The sequence below is a fragment of the Zootoca vivipara genome, chromosome 5 (genome assembly GCF_965207765.1).
Source record: "Zootoca vivipara chromosome 5, rZooViv2.hap1.1, whole genome shotgun sequence".
Taxonomy (NCBI): Eukaryota; Metazoa; Chordata; class Lepidosauria; order Squamata; family Lacertidae; genus Zootoca; species Zootoca vivipara.
In genome coordinates, this window is record NC_142588.1 from 4,126,186 (window position 1) to 4,139,172 (window position 12,987).

At 41.2% G+C, this 12,987-nt stretch overlaps 1 protein-coding gene across 3 annotated transcripts in view; it reads left to right on the forward strand.

Moving 5' to 3' along the window:
- LRP6 (LDL receptor related protein 6) overlaps window positions 1–11,338 on the forward strand; it is a 106,299-nt gene extending 94,961 nt beyond the window's left edge. For 2 of the 3 annotated variants that reach the window (XM_035102240.3, XM_035102241.3), the window contains 6 exons: window positions 3,126–3,362; window positions 4,614–4,724; window positions 5,516–5,746; window positions 7,345–7,481; window positions 9,033–9,130; window positions 10,311–11,338. In XM_035102240.3, coding sequence (XP_034958131.3) covers window positions 3,126–3,362; window positions 4,614–4,724; window positions 5,516–5,746; window positions 7,345–7,481; window positions 9,033–9,130; window positions 10,311–10,602 — 1,106 coding nt within the window. In that variant the 3' untranslated portion in view covers window positions 10,603–11,338. The remainder of the gene's footprint in view (window positions 1–3,125; window positions 3,363–4,613; window positions 4,725–5,515; window positions 5,747–7,344; window positions 7,482–9,032; window positions 9,131–10,310) is intronic. The other variant, XM_060275147.2, reaches the window with a different exon arrangement.
- The last annotated feature ends 1,649 nt before the right edge of the window (window positions 11,339–12,987 follow it).

Below are 12,987 nucleotides of genomic sequence, written 5' to 3' on the forward strand. Positions count from 1 at the left end.
AGCCTAGTAAGATGAGTAGAAAAGACACAACTCAGCAGATTAGACCCAAGTGCTCATTGTTCCCAACAATGCCCAACAAAGCAACTTTTGCCCTGTTTATAACTAAGCATTTCATTTAGTGTATTGCCCAGAAGTAGCCTAAAATACTGCTAAGTTTGTATGCTAGTTGGCATAAGGGTAATGGCTCATGGCTTTCAGTTGATATAAGAGTACAACTCATCTGTGCCATAGCTTGACAACAGGCTAGTGGATTTATTGTTTTAAAATAAAGGGAGGAGAGACAGAGAGGAAAGATTATACAAAGAGTTGTGTAGCTGGACATGGGATGCCCACTCCCTCCTCAGATTGAAATCCGCCTTCTTTCTTTGGTTGTGGCACTTTCAAAACCATAGTGAGAGTAGCTGGGAGGGGCAGTAGGAGGGAGGGGTGAGTCAGAGGCACCCTCACAATATCTCCTTGGGGATAATCCCAGGCAGAAAATAACAACATATAAATAGACCCATTATTAGCACTAGGTTGCAATTTATTTTATTTAACACGGATTTTGTTTTGAACCCGGAGTGTCTATTGCTCTTGAAACCATGTAGGTCTTGAGATGTATACATTAGAGAAGGGGTCCCCAAACTAAGGCCCGGGGGCCGGATGCAGCCCAATCGCCTTCTAAATCTGGCCCGTGGATGGTCCGAGAATCAGAATTTTTTACATGAGTAGAATGTGTTCTTTATTTAAAATGCATCTCTGGGTTATTTGTGGTGCCTGCCTGGTGTTTTTACATGAGTAAAATGTGTCCTTTTCTTTAAAATGCATCTCTGGGTTATTTGTGGGGCATAGGAATTCATTCATATATATTTTCAAAATATAGTCCGGCCCCCCACAAGGTCTGAGGGACAGTGGACTGGCCCCCTGCTGAAAAAGTTTGCTGACCCCTGCTTTAAAGACTGTTTCTGTTCTGCAATGTAGATCATAGAATCATAGAGTTGGAAGAGACCACAAGGGCCATCCAGTCCAACCCCCTGCCAAGCAGGAAATACCATCAAAGCATTCTTGACATATGCCTGTCAAGCCTCTGCTTAAAGACCTCCAAAGAAGGAAACTCCACCACACTCCTTGGTAGCAAATTCCATTGCTGAACAGCTCTTACTGTCAGGAAGTTCTTCCTAATGTTTAGGTGGAATCTTCTTTATTGTAGTTTAAATCCATTGTTCCGTGTCCGCTTCTCTGGAGCAGCAGAAAACAACCTTTCTCCCTCCTCTATATGGCATCCTTTTATATATTTGAACATGGCTATCATATCACCCCTTAACCTTCTCTTCTCCAGGCTAAAATGGCTGATCCTCTTGTTGCTTCTCCCACTTTATGGACAATGAAGTTGTCTGCAAGGCCAGTGAGGAATCTGTTCGACATCATGCTCTTGGCTGAGTTTGACATCCAGCAAATATCAGGATAGTTGAAATCCCCCATTACTACTATCTCACTTCCTTTTGAATGCTTGGTCATCTCTTCCAGGAAGGCATTATCTGTGTCCTCAGTTTGGCTTGGGGATCTATAGTAAACTCCCACAATGAGATCACTGTTATTTTTCTCTCCCTTAATTTTGACCCGGATACTCTCAGTTTGGCTTTGAAGTTTTAAATCCTGGATCTCTTCACAGGTATACACATCCCTGACATATAACGCTACTCCTCCTCCTTTCCTGTTTGGTCTATTTCTCTGAAATAGATTGTATCCCTCTATTACTACATTCCAATCATGAGACTCTTCCCACCAGGTTTCATTGATGCCTATTATGTCATATTTAGTTTGCTGTACCAAGAGCTCAAGTTCATCTTGTTTATTTCCCATGCTCTGTGCATTAGTATACAGACATTGAAGACCATTGATCATTCCCCCATGTCTTTTGTTTAAGGATATTTTCCTCCCACCACTAGGTCTGCATGCTGTTTGCTCCATTTGGTCCTTGACATTTGGATGGTCATCTTCAGCACTTGATAGACTCCTACCTTCAGGACCACTGTCTCCCTCCCCCACATAAGTCAGTTTAAAGCCCTCCTGATGAGGTTTTTGAGTTCCTCCCAACCTTTGTGAGGTGCAGCCCATCACTTGCCAGAAGTCCATCTTCAAGAAACTGCAGACCGTGATCTAAGAATCCAAACTGTTCCTGTTTGCACCATTTGCGAAGCCAGTTGTTCACTTTCCCTATTTTTCCCTCTCTCCCTGGGCCATGTTGTTCAACTGGGAGGACAGATGAGATGACAAATTGTGCATTTAATTGCTTCAACTTCCTGCCCAGAGCCTCATAATCACTTTTGATCTTCTGGAGGCTATGGCTTGCAGTGTCATTGGTTCCCACGTGGACCAAGAAGAAGGGGTATTTGTCAGTGGGTTTTAGGATTCCTTGCAGCTGTTCTGTTACATCTTTGATCTTGGCCCCGGGGAGACAGCACACCCCTCGAGACATCTTGTCAGGCCCACAGATCACTGCTTCTGTACCCCTCAGTAGGGAATCCCCTATCACCACTACACGCCTCTTCATAGGCTTGGTCGGGATTCTTCCATGTGCTGTCCCTTCCAAGGTTACCTGCATATTCCCGGAGGACTGACTTTGCTGCTCGTCTTCATATTCCTGATCAACTGTGATGAGGGAGAGATCTTCAAATGGAGTCTGTTCCTCGTCTTCTAATTGATTGTGTAGTTCTAAACACTCAGAGCGATCCCTGGGCCTTCTACTTCTATGAGTCACGTTCCTCCATACATCTGGGTCCTGTGTTGGGGAACTGACCTCCTCCTCAGGGATGTCCCCTGTCTCCTGCTTGGTGCAGACAGTGTGCTCTGCTGCATCCAAGAAAAGCTCCAGCTCTTTAATTCCCCGGAGCGTAGATACACGGGCCACAGTTTAGATTCCACAGTTTAGTTTGACTATACATCATTGCATCACCAAAGTTCAGTCATTGCAGTGGTAAAGGCAGAGGTTGGTTGTTCACAATTCAAACAGAGCCTTAGTTTTGGTTTTCCATAAATATGGCTTCTACCTTCCCATAGATATTTTTGACACTTGATCAGACATTTATATGCTGTTACTCCACCGTTTCATTCTTCTGAAAAAAACCAAAACTTTTTCGTAACAGAACCACCAACATGCTCTCCTCAGCACTTCACATGTTTCACAGGGGAGATTGACTGTATTCCTGCGGCTTGGCGCTGTGATGGGTTCACTGAATGTGAAGATGCCAGTGATGAAAAGAACTGCCCTATGTGCTCAGAGTCCCAGTTCCAGTGTGAGAGTGGCCAGTGCATTGACAGTATCCTTCAGTGCAATGGAGAAGCAAATTGTCAGGATAGCTCAGATGAAAAGAAATGTGAAGGTATTAATTTTTCCAGCTCAAGAAACTGGAAAATTGGAGATGAAAGGGAAGAGGAACAGTGGCAACTTTTTAAACAATCTTGATTTACAGGTAAAACTCGGAATATCATTGAAAAATGCATTTACTGTATATTCCTGCGTATAAGACTACTTTCTAACCCAGGGAAATCTTCTCAAAAGTCGGGGGTCGTCTTATACGCCCAGTCATGTTTCTTATACAACGAGTATATCCCAAACTCTATATCTTAACTGGAAAGTTGGGGGTCGTCTTATACGCCCAGTCATCTTATACGCCGGAATATGTGGTATTTCAGTAACGCAATTTAAAAGGTGAAACCAATATATGAGATAGATAGATGCATGACATGCAAAGCAAGATATTTCAAGCCTTTATTTGTTGTAATTGTAATTATTTGTTGTTAGGCAGGTCAATTATAAATGGAATGTAATTAATGAAATGTAATAGCGATGTTTATTTTTGTATTATCGTAACTTTGTTTTATTACTGTGGAATTTTGAAAAGAAAGCATTTGTAAAAATTAAAAGATAAATAAAAAATAAGTTGCATTACTGAATTAAATGCACTTTTTGACGATATTCTAATTTTCCGAGTTTTACCTGTATGTATTTCAAACAATGAAAACCTCTTTAGAATGAATTGTCTGTTCTAACAGATACCTACTGCTCTATATATTCTGTGCAGCAATAAAAAGTACAATTCTGAGCTCAGGAAATCCAGTTTCTTTACTAAGAGTAACTGAATTCTGAAACTTATCGAAACCTTGCAAATTGAGTGAATTTGCATAGTTCTTGTTCTGTAATTTTACCAGTTTGTGTATTCAAACTGGTAATGAAAGTAGATAAATAGGAACCGCTATAGCGGGAAGGTAAATGGCGTTTCCATGTGCTGCTCTGGTTTGCCAGAAGCAGCTTTGTCATGCTGGCCACATGACCTGGAAGCTGTACGCTGGCTCCCTCGGCCAATAATGCGAGATGAGCGCGCAACCCCAGAGTCAGTCACGACTGGACCCTTTACCTTTACCTTTACAAAAAGCAGTCACCTGCCAGAGCCCCCAAGGCCTCAAATTTGTGCATTGTTCAAATAGGCTTGATTTGCCTCCTGATTTAGAACTCTCATAATGATAGGCTTTGATACTATTCATTATCTTGATTTTTATGCTGAGCATTTGACTAGTTGTTTCATATATTTGTGATACTAAGTAAACACGTGTTTGCTTTTATCCTCCTCCAGTGCTTTGTTTAACAGATCAGTTCCGATGTGCCAGTGGGCAGTGCATTGGGAAAAACAAGAAATGTGACCACAACTTTGACTGCAGTGATAGCTCTGATGAACAGGGATGCTGTAAGTATGAAGTTTAAATACAGAACAACTACTATTTTGATCCATTTCATAAGTTATCTTGCTTGTAGAATACAGATGATAGAAATAAGCTTTATATTAGTTGAAATAAAGATAAATAGCTAACGCTGCTTTTATTCTGGAATTGAGGTGAGAGAATGAACAGAATAAACAGAATTAGGAACCAAACAGCATCACATTCTTTACCCCTAGCTACACCTTTACAGACCAGGCATCCCCAAACTGCGGCCCTCCAGATGTTTTGGCCTACAACTCCCATGATCCCTAGCTAACAGGACCAGTGGTCAGGGATGATGGGAATTGTAGTTCAAAACATCTGAAGGGCTGAAGTTTGGGGGTGCCTGTTTCAGATTCTCTACCATGCAGATGGTTCTTATCATGTGGAAAGAATCAACCTTCCTGACAGACAAGGACACGAAGAGTTCCCACATGGTTGAGATCATCCATGCAGTAGAATGTTAATGGTACAGCTGCACAATGCCATTTTTGCAACAGTCCCATGGCTCAAAATGGCATGTGCTCTTAACTCTCATCATCTAGTTAAAGAATACTTTTATCCATTCTCGGGAGAGCTAAAATGTCCCCTTTCAAGCATCTCTGTACAATTCCATTAATCAGTTTCTTGCTACCTCACTTAAGCTAGGAAAGATATTTCATCACATCCTACATCTCCCATTAAAGATGTCTGGCAAGTTAAGATTCAAGGTATAGAGTGGCAGGACTCTAGGGTTCAAGTTATTTAAAATGTATATTTGTTATTTCCTTACTTTTAGACACCACAGAGGAACCAGCCCCGCAAGCCACCAATACGATAGGTTCTATCATTGGTGTGATTCTCACAGTTTTTTTGGTTGGTGCTATGTACTTTGTTTGCCAGAGGGTATTGTGTCAGCGCATGAAAGGGGATGGAGAAACAATGAGCAATGACTATGTCACACATGGACCAGCTTCTGTACCTCTGGGCTATGTGCCTCACCCAAGCTCTCTCTCTGGATCTCTTCCTGGTTAGTCATCAGACATACAAGCATTTTGGAACTTTGTTGTCTATTATGTTCTGTCTTCTCATAGTTTTGCTGATGTGTGCCAACAAAGCAATGTGTATGCTGGCCTCTATTTTTTGCAACTAGAGTCCTCAAACATTATTTTTATAGTCCTTTTGAGTTTTATGCACCATCCGCTTCTTCCACTGGCATAAGTGGCAGTTCCTGGGCTCCTTATGCAATAAAGCCTCAAATGCATCCCAATTAAGAGTTTACTGAAGCCCTAATAGGCTGGTTGGAGTGGTGCTGAAAAGTGATTAGAGGTAGACCCGGTGGTGTTATGGTGAACTCAGAACAAGGGTAGGTGGAGTGTGCCATGTGTTTTAAGACTTTCCAACTAAAACATCCCATCTAACTTTCACCAGTCTGGTGCCATACAGCTTTATTGGACTGCATCTTGCATCACCCCCAGCAAGCACAACTTTGGTGGCTAATGCTGATGGGAGTTGTTGTCCAGTACAGCTGGAGGGCACCAGGTTGGCGATTGCTGGTCTAGTCCTTTTGATTGAGTGCTGGCTTTCCTCCTCCATCTTCAGATCTTCTTTGCAGGAATTAACTACCTTCCAATAGCACGGTGTGTGTTAGTCTTTCCTAAAGTACATGCATATGCCAGACCTGTGTGCCAGGACTGGACCCCTGATGTAATAGCAGCTAAAGCTCAATTATGCAACCTGTGTAAGTTAGGCAAATTGAAAATGTTTGTATGATTTCTTAAACTTTGAATATTTTTACTTTTGCTGTCATTACCTTCCTAGTAAAAATGGGTGTCCAGTGTGTGGGTGAAAGGACAGACCAGGAGGGATCTCCTTTATAGACATTTACAAACCAACGAAAAGCCCAAGCCCACAAGAACTGGGGTCTGTCAGCAAAAGTTGATAGCAGAGAGACTAGCAGGCAAATTGCTTACCTTCAACCCAGGACCCCAATGGGCATAGCTGTCAAGTTTTCCCTTTTCTCACGAGGAAGCCTATTGAGCATGAGGGAATTTCCCTTAAAAAGGGGGGAATAACTTGACAGCTATGGAGAAGGGTCGTGTAAGCTGTGACCCTTTACAGTTACTGTATTGTGTGAGCAGTAGGAGTGTGACCATGCAAGCAGGAAGCCCCCACAGAGCTGACCTCCAAAGCAGCTGTGTCACAGATACTAGGAAGATGTGCGGGCAGGATGACAGTGAGGGTGGGGTGAGGTGGCCCCACCTCTGCATCCATGCCACTCTACCCCCACCCCGTCCTGAAAAGTGGTAATGGTCCATTGCCAGGAGACTGGCAGCACCCTACACAATCTGCAGGCCTAATTTTCCATTTTTTCCAGTGGGTTTGCTGCTCCTTTCTCACCCTTATCCCCACTCAGTGGTTTAACAAACTTGTGTGCTTGGTGGAGATTCTTTAAAATGTGTAAAGCCTCCCTAAAAGAGTAGTTATTCATGTTATTTGGAGAAAATATGGGTCCTATTAAAGCTTGTTTGGACATATGGTCCCTGCTATCCAGAATACTATTGTATTCTATATTGTATTGTATACTATCAATGTTGTGAATGTTGATTAGTTTTCTTTCTGTTTTAGGAATGTCCCGTGGCAAATCTGTGATCAGCTCACTCAGTATTATGGGTGGAAGTAGTGGGCCGCCATATGATAGGGCCCATGTTACTGGGGCATCATCCAGCAGTTCTTCAAGCACCAAGGGCACTTACTTCCCTCCAGTAAGTCACTTCTGATAAACTATTCTTTCTGTCATTTGTTGCACTCCTGAGCCTAGCTCTGAAAACTGGACAATAAAGCCTATTTTTGCAGCACAAGAAAAGGAGAAAGTTAAGTCAATATTCTAACAAATCTGTAATCTACAGGTGAAACTCAGAAAATTGGAATAACGTTGAAAAGTGCATTTATTTCAGTAACGCAACTTAAAAATTGAAACCAATATATGAGATAGATGCATGACATGCAAAGCAAGATATGTCAAGCCTTTATTTGTTGTAATTGTAATTATTTGTCGTTAGGCGGGTCAATTATAAATGGAATGTAATTAATGAAATGTAATAGCGAAGTTGCGTTACTGAAATAAATGCACTTTTCAACGATATTCTAATTTTCCGAGTTTGTTTTTTTAAATAACTTTTATTGGATTTTATAAAAAAAAATACAAAAAAGGAAAAATACAAGACAAATTCAACAGATCTTATTCCCCAAAATTCTTCACATCTCAATAGCAATAAAATAGGTGAAGAAAAATAAAAATAAAAATACAATAGTTCAATTCTATAACTTCCAATCTGAACGTTTCGGACTTCCTCATTTCCCCTTCTTGAGTTCTAATTATTACAATAACTCTTGCAGTTTCCAAATCTAAAATCACATTCTTTTTTCTAGCTTTTAACTTCTTTATTGCCTTTCTCACTTCAAATTACTATTATTTAACTACTACTCCCTACCCCTTACCCAAAAATATTTCAACTTATCATTTCCAGGACCTACAGGATCACCATGCCTTACACATGCCCACTTGACTGCTTGGATTGGTAGAATTGGCACTACTACAGGTGCCACATAATGCCCATTCTGCATTTGTAAGAACATGATTGTTTAGCATGGCAGTGCCTGCACTTTGGAACTCCCTGCCTATTGAGATCAAGCAGTCACTTTCACTGTATTCTTTTCTGTGCCTGCTAAAAACGTTCTTGGTTAGACAAGCTCAGCCAGATGCTTAGAAAGTTGTTTTAGTATTTTAACTTTTATATGTTTTAAAGTATGGTTGTGATTTTTTCTCAATTTTATTGTTTTATAGCTTTGAGGAGTTGTGGGTTTTTTTTACAATCAAGCATTGTATAAATTTTATTAAGTAAATATTTTTGACAATTCTCAAAATTCTAAGAAAACAAAAAACCAGTGCACTTTTGAAAGGTTCGGTCGGATTCAAAATGGTGTTCAACAGTAGACAAAAACCTGCTCCTTGATCTCAGGGACTGTCAAAATGGTTACAATATCTTATGAGGTGTCATAAAGAACTGACTGCAGGCCTAATATTCCATGTTTTTCCAGTGGTTTTGCTGCTCCTTTCTCACCCTTATTCCCACTCTAGGTGGTTTAACAAACTTGTGTGCACAAACAACTTTCCAAAATATATACTAAATGGTAGAAGCTGGTGCTGTGCTTACTAAGGATTGGCTTACTACTGCTGTGCTTAAAATATTGCTTTTAAACCTCGTTATGGTTCTGTTAAAATTGTCCACCCTCCTCTCACTCTCTCTTAAAAGATTTTGAATCCTCCTCCATCACCAGCTACTGAGCGTTCACATTACACTATGGAATTTGGTTATTCTTCAAATAGTCCTTCTACCCATCGATCGTACAGGTAATTTTATTATTTGCATTCATTGGCACTGTAGTGTGGCATTTCAAATAAGTCTGCTAAACCTGTCTAACCCACAAACATTTTTACTCCATACATGGTGTGCATGTAGTCATTTGTAGTACACAAAATGTCATGCGGAAAGAAAAGAGACCTCCTCGCACTTCACAAAACTCCATCTAGAGAATGTCCTGGCTTACAGGGTGCTGTTTACAAGCTTGCACCTGTGCCAGCTGCTTTCTTAGCAGTCAATCAAAGGCACCTTTAATTCCCAATATTTGCAAGCCCATGGGCTGCCTTTGGGGTGGTCAATTGGATTGTCTTTTGGGGTATGCATATCAAAATGGAAGACAGAAGAAGTGAATGGGTGGGCTGCTCAGAATATACCACTCCCAGAATTACTGAAATTTCATGCAAAGCAGGTGTTTCCTTGCACTGTGGAGGCTACACAGGGAGCTGCCTTCATTTTTCATTTAATGCTAAAGCTGTCTAAGGAGAAAAACATAAAATGTGTTTGGACCTTTCCAAAATGTCTTTTTATTGTGCATTCATGATTATTTGTTGTGTTAATAATAGGATCAAGGCAGTTAAGCGCAATCTCACTTTCCGTACTGTTTGTGCCTGCAAAATGTTCAGGACTGACATACTGCTTCATTTTCCAATCAGTGCCTGTCCCATAGTTTCCTGCTGAAATCCTGTAACTTTTTATACCAGAAATAGCTCAGATAGCTCAGTTGGTTAGAGCATGGTCCTGATGACGCCAAGGTTCGATCTCTGTAAGGAACAGCTGCATATTCCTGCATTGCAGAGGGTTGTACTAGATGATCCTCAGGGTCACTTCCAACTCTCTGATTGTATGAAATGTTCTGGGTTATGTCACTGTTTTTGTTTTGATCCTGCCTTTGGTGGGCACATGTTTCCCTTCCAGATGGCAATAGTGCTGTAACATTGGGGAACCCATTGCAGGACAACTAATAAAGTGAAATTGATGTGTGGCTGGTGCAATATCAAACAATCATCAATGCACTTTTATTGCACCAACAGCATGTTGCAGGAAACACCCACACCCACAAAAAACACCTACTGATCATATTAGCATGTTGCATGGTCAAGGAAATCTGAGATTCCTTTCAGATGTTGATGGGTCTTTCCTTCCTAACTCTTCTTTTCCTTCCCATCCCAGTTACAGGCCATACAGCTACCGACATTTTGCCCCTCCCACTACGCCATGCAGCACGGATGTTTGTGACAGTGACTACGCCCCCAGCCGTAGAGTGATGGCAACTGTGGGAAAGGGTTACACCAGTGATTTGAACTATGATTCTGAGCCGGTACCCCCACCACCCACCCCACGCAGCCAGTACTTATCGGCAGAGGAGAACTATGAGAGCTGCCCACCATCTCCATACACAGAGCGGAGTTACTCTCATCACCTCTATCCACCCCCCCCTTCTCCTTGCACAGACTCCTCATGAGAGACTCCCTCCCTCCTTTGACTGCCTCCAACCCACCAGTGTAAATACTAATTGTCCTTATCAAGAGGGGGAGGACATGAGGGAGGCTATAGTGTGTACAGCTGAAAATTATTAAATGAGGGTGGGAGTTATATTGCATATATCTTGTACAGAAAGGGGGGTGGGGAGAGAGAGAAGGTTATTTATATATTTTCCTAAAACAGTTTGCTGCTTTGTGCCATAAGAAAATTTTAAAATTTGTATACGAAGTTTGTCGTTTATTTTTCCAAATGTAACACAAGAAGATGCCTTAAAATTTGTGAAGTGACTGAGCACATAGGGAAATAGAAGGATCCAGGTTGTGTTGCTGTTCAATGAGCCAAACACCAAAAAAGGAAAAGAAGAGAGCTTTTGACAAGGAATAGAACTAAGGGAACTGATCATAAAGCAGCATATATAAACGTCTTCAAAGAGCTGAATAACCTCTGGCATTTGCTCTGATGGACCAGCAATTCAAATTAAACATAAACTGGACAGATAATTGTACACAAAGGGCTTTATTCTCAGAAGTGAAATCATGGATGCTTATATGCTTTTGAAAATTGCACCTTTTTGTTTAATTCACATTTTCTGAAGTAGCCAAGTTGCATCATTTCTACGTTTGTCCCTTTCTAGGTGTTCTGTCATTTTATTGGCTGTGGTTATGCTTTAAGTCTCTCTGTGTGTGTTCTAAAAAGAACAATATAGGTGTTCAGTAGATTGTGGCTGTTTATTGGGCACCACAATAACCTTCTGACAGGAGAATAAGGAGTGGGCCTCGAGCTTGCTTGCTTCTTCCCTTAGGTCTCCCTGTTCCATTTTGCAGGGCCAGGAAGGTCTCTTTGTTAGCGTCTGTCTGCTGTAAGAGAATCAAGAGAAGGAGTGCACAAACTTGAGGATGCTGTTTAACATAGTTATTTAACATAGTTTCACCACCATGTTAAATCTTTGGAGCTGAGTAGTGAATGAATGGGCCTTTTGTGAATATGTAAGTGTGTATGGATGCATGTGTGAGAGAGGGGTCTTCCCCCTCCCTCTTTTCTTTCCTGGCAAGTACAATAAGATTACCAGGTCAGAGCTATTCCCATCATAAAAACAAGTGTAATTATACCTGAATACCTTTTCCTGCCAGCTCTTTAAAATGTTTCAGTGCCCAGAAAAGTAGTTGTTGTATTAAAAAAATATGACAACACCATCATCATCTAGATGTCATATTTACATTCTTAGTTTAATGTAAATGAAATGTAATATTCTTGCAGTACTTTCAGTGTCTAGTGAATACCGCAGTATACAATACTTACATATATATTTTTAAATGCTATTTTGTCTTTTATTAGGAAACATTAAGCTTTTTACATTCAGGATGCACTCTGGTTGTTTGAAACACTTCTTCCTGTTGAAGTTAAGTAACCCAGTCTTTGCAGTGTGATTTCCACTTCCTCTTCTATGGCAGAAATTCAGTTCTTAAGCATAAACTGCTGTGAATAACAGGTTTTTTTAACCATTATTCGTTGCCAAAGTATTTTGTTATCTACAGGTGAAACTCGAAAAATTAGAATATCGTTGAAAAGTTCATTTATTTCAGTAATTCAACTTAAAAGGTGAAACCAATATAGGCAATAGACTCATGACATGCAAAGCGAGAAGAAATACAGCTGAAGAAAACCCCAAATTCACAATCTCAGAACATTAGAATATTAAATGAAATCAATAAAACAAGGATTGCAAATAGAACAATATTGGACCTCTGAAAAGTAGAAGCATGCATATGTACTCAGTACTTGGTTTGGGACCCATTTGCAGCAATTACTGCCTCAATGCGGCGTGGCATGGATGCTATCAGCCTGTGGCACTGCTGAGGTGTTAGGGAAGACCAGGATGCTTCAATAGCGGCCTTCAGCTCTTCTGCTTTGCTCGGTCTCATGTCTCTCATCTTTCTCTTGGCAATGCCCCATAGATTCTCTTTGGGGTTCAGGTCAGGCGAGTTCCCTGGCCAATCAAGCACAGTAATCCCATGGGCATTGAACCAGGTTTTGGTACTTTTGGCAGTGTGGGCAGGTGCCAAGTCCTGCTGGAAAATGAGGTCAGCATCCCCATAAAGCAGAAGGGATGCATGAAGTGTTCCAAAATCTCCTGGTAGACGGCTGCGTTGACCCTGGACTTAATGAAGCGCAGTGGACCAACACCAGCAGATGACATGGCTCTGCAAATCAACACAGACTGTGGGAACTTTGCACTGGACTTCAAGCACCTGGCATTGTGTGCCTCTCCATTCTTCCTCCAGACTCTGGGTCCTTGGTTTCCAAATGAGATGCAAAAGTTGCTCTCATCACAAAAGAGGACTTGGGACCACAGAGCAACAAACCA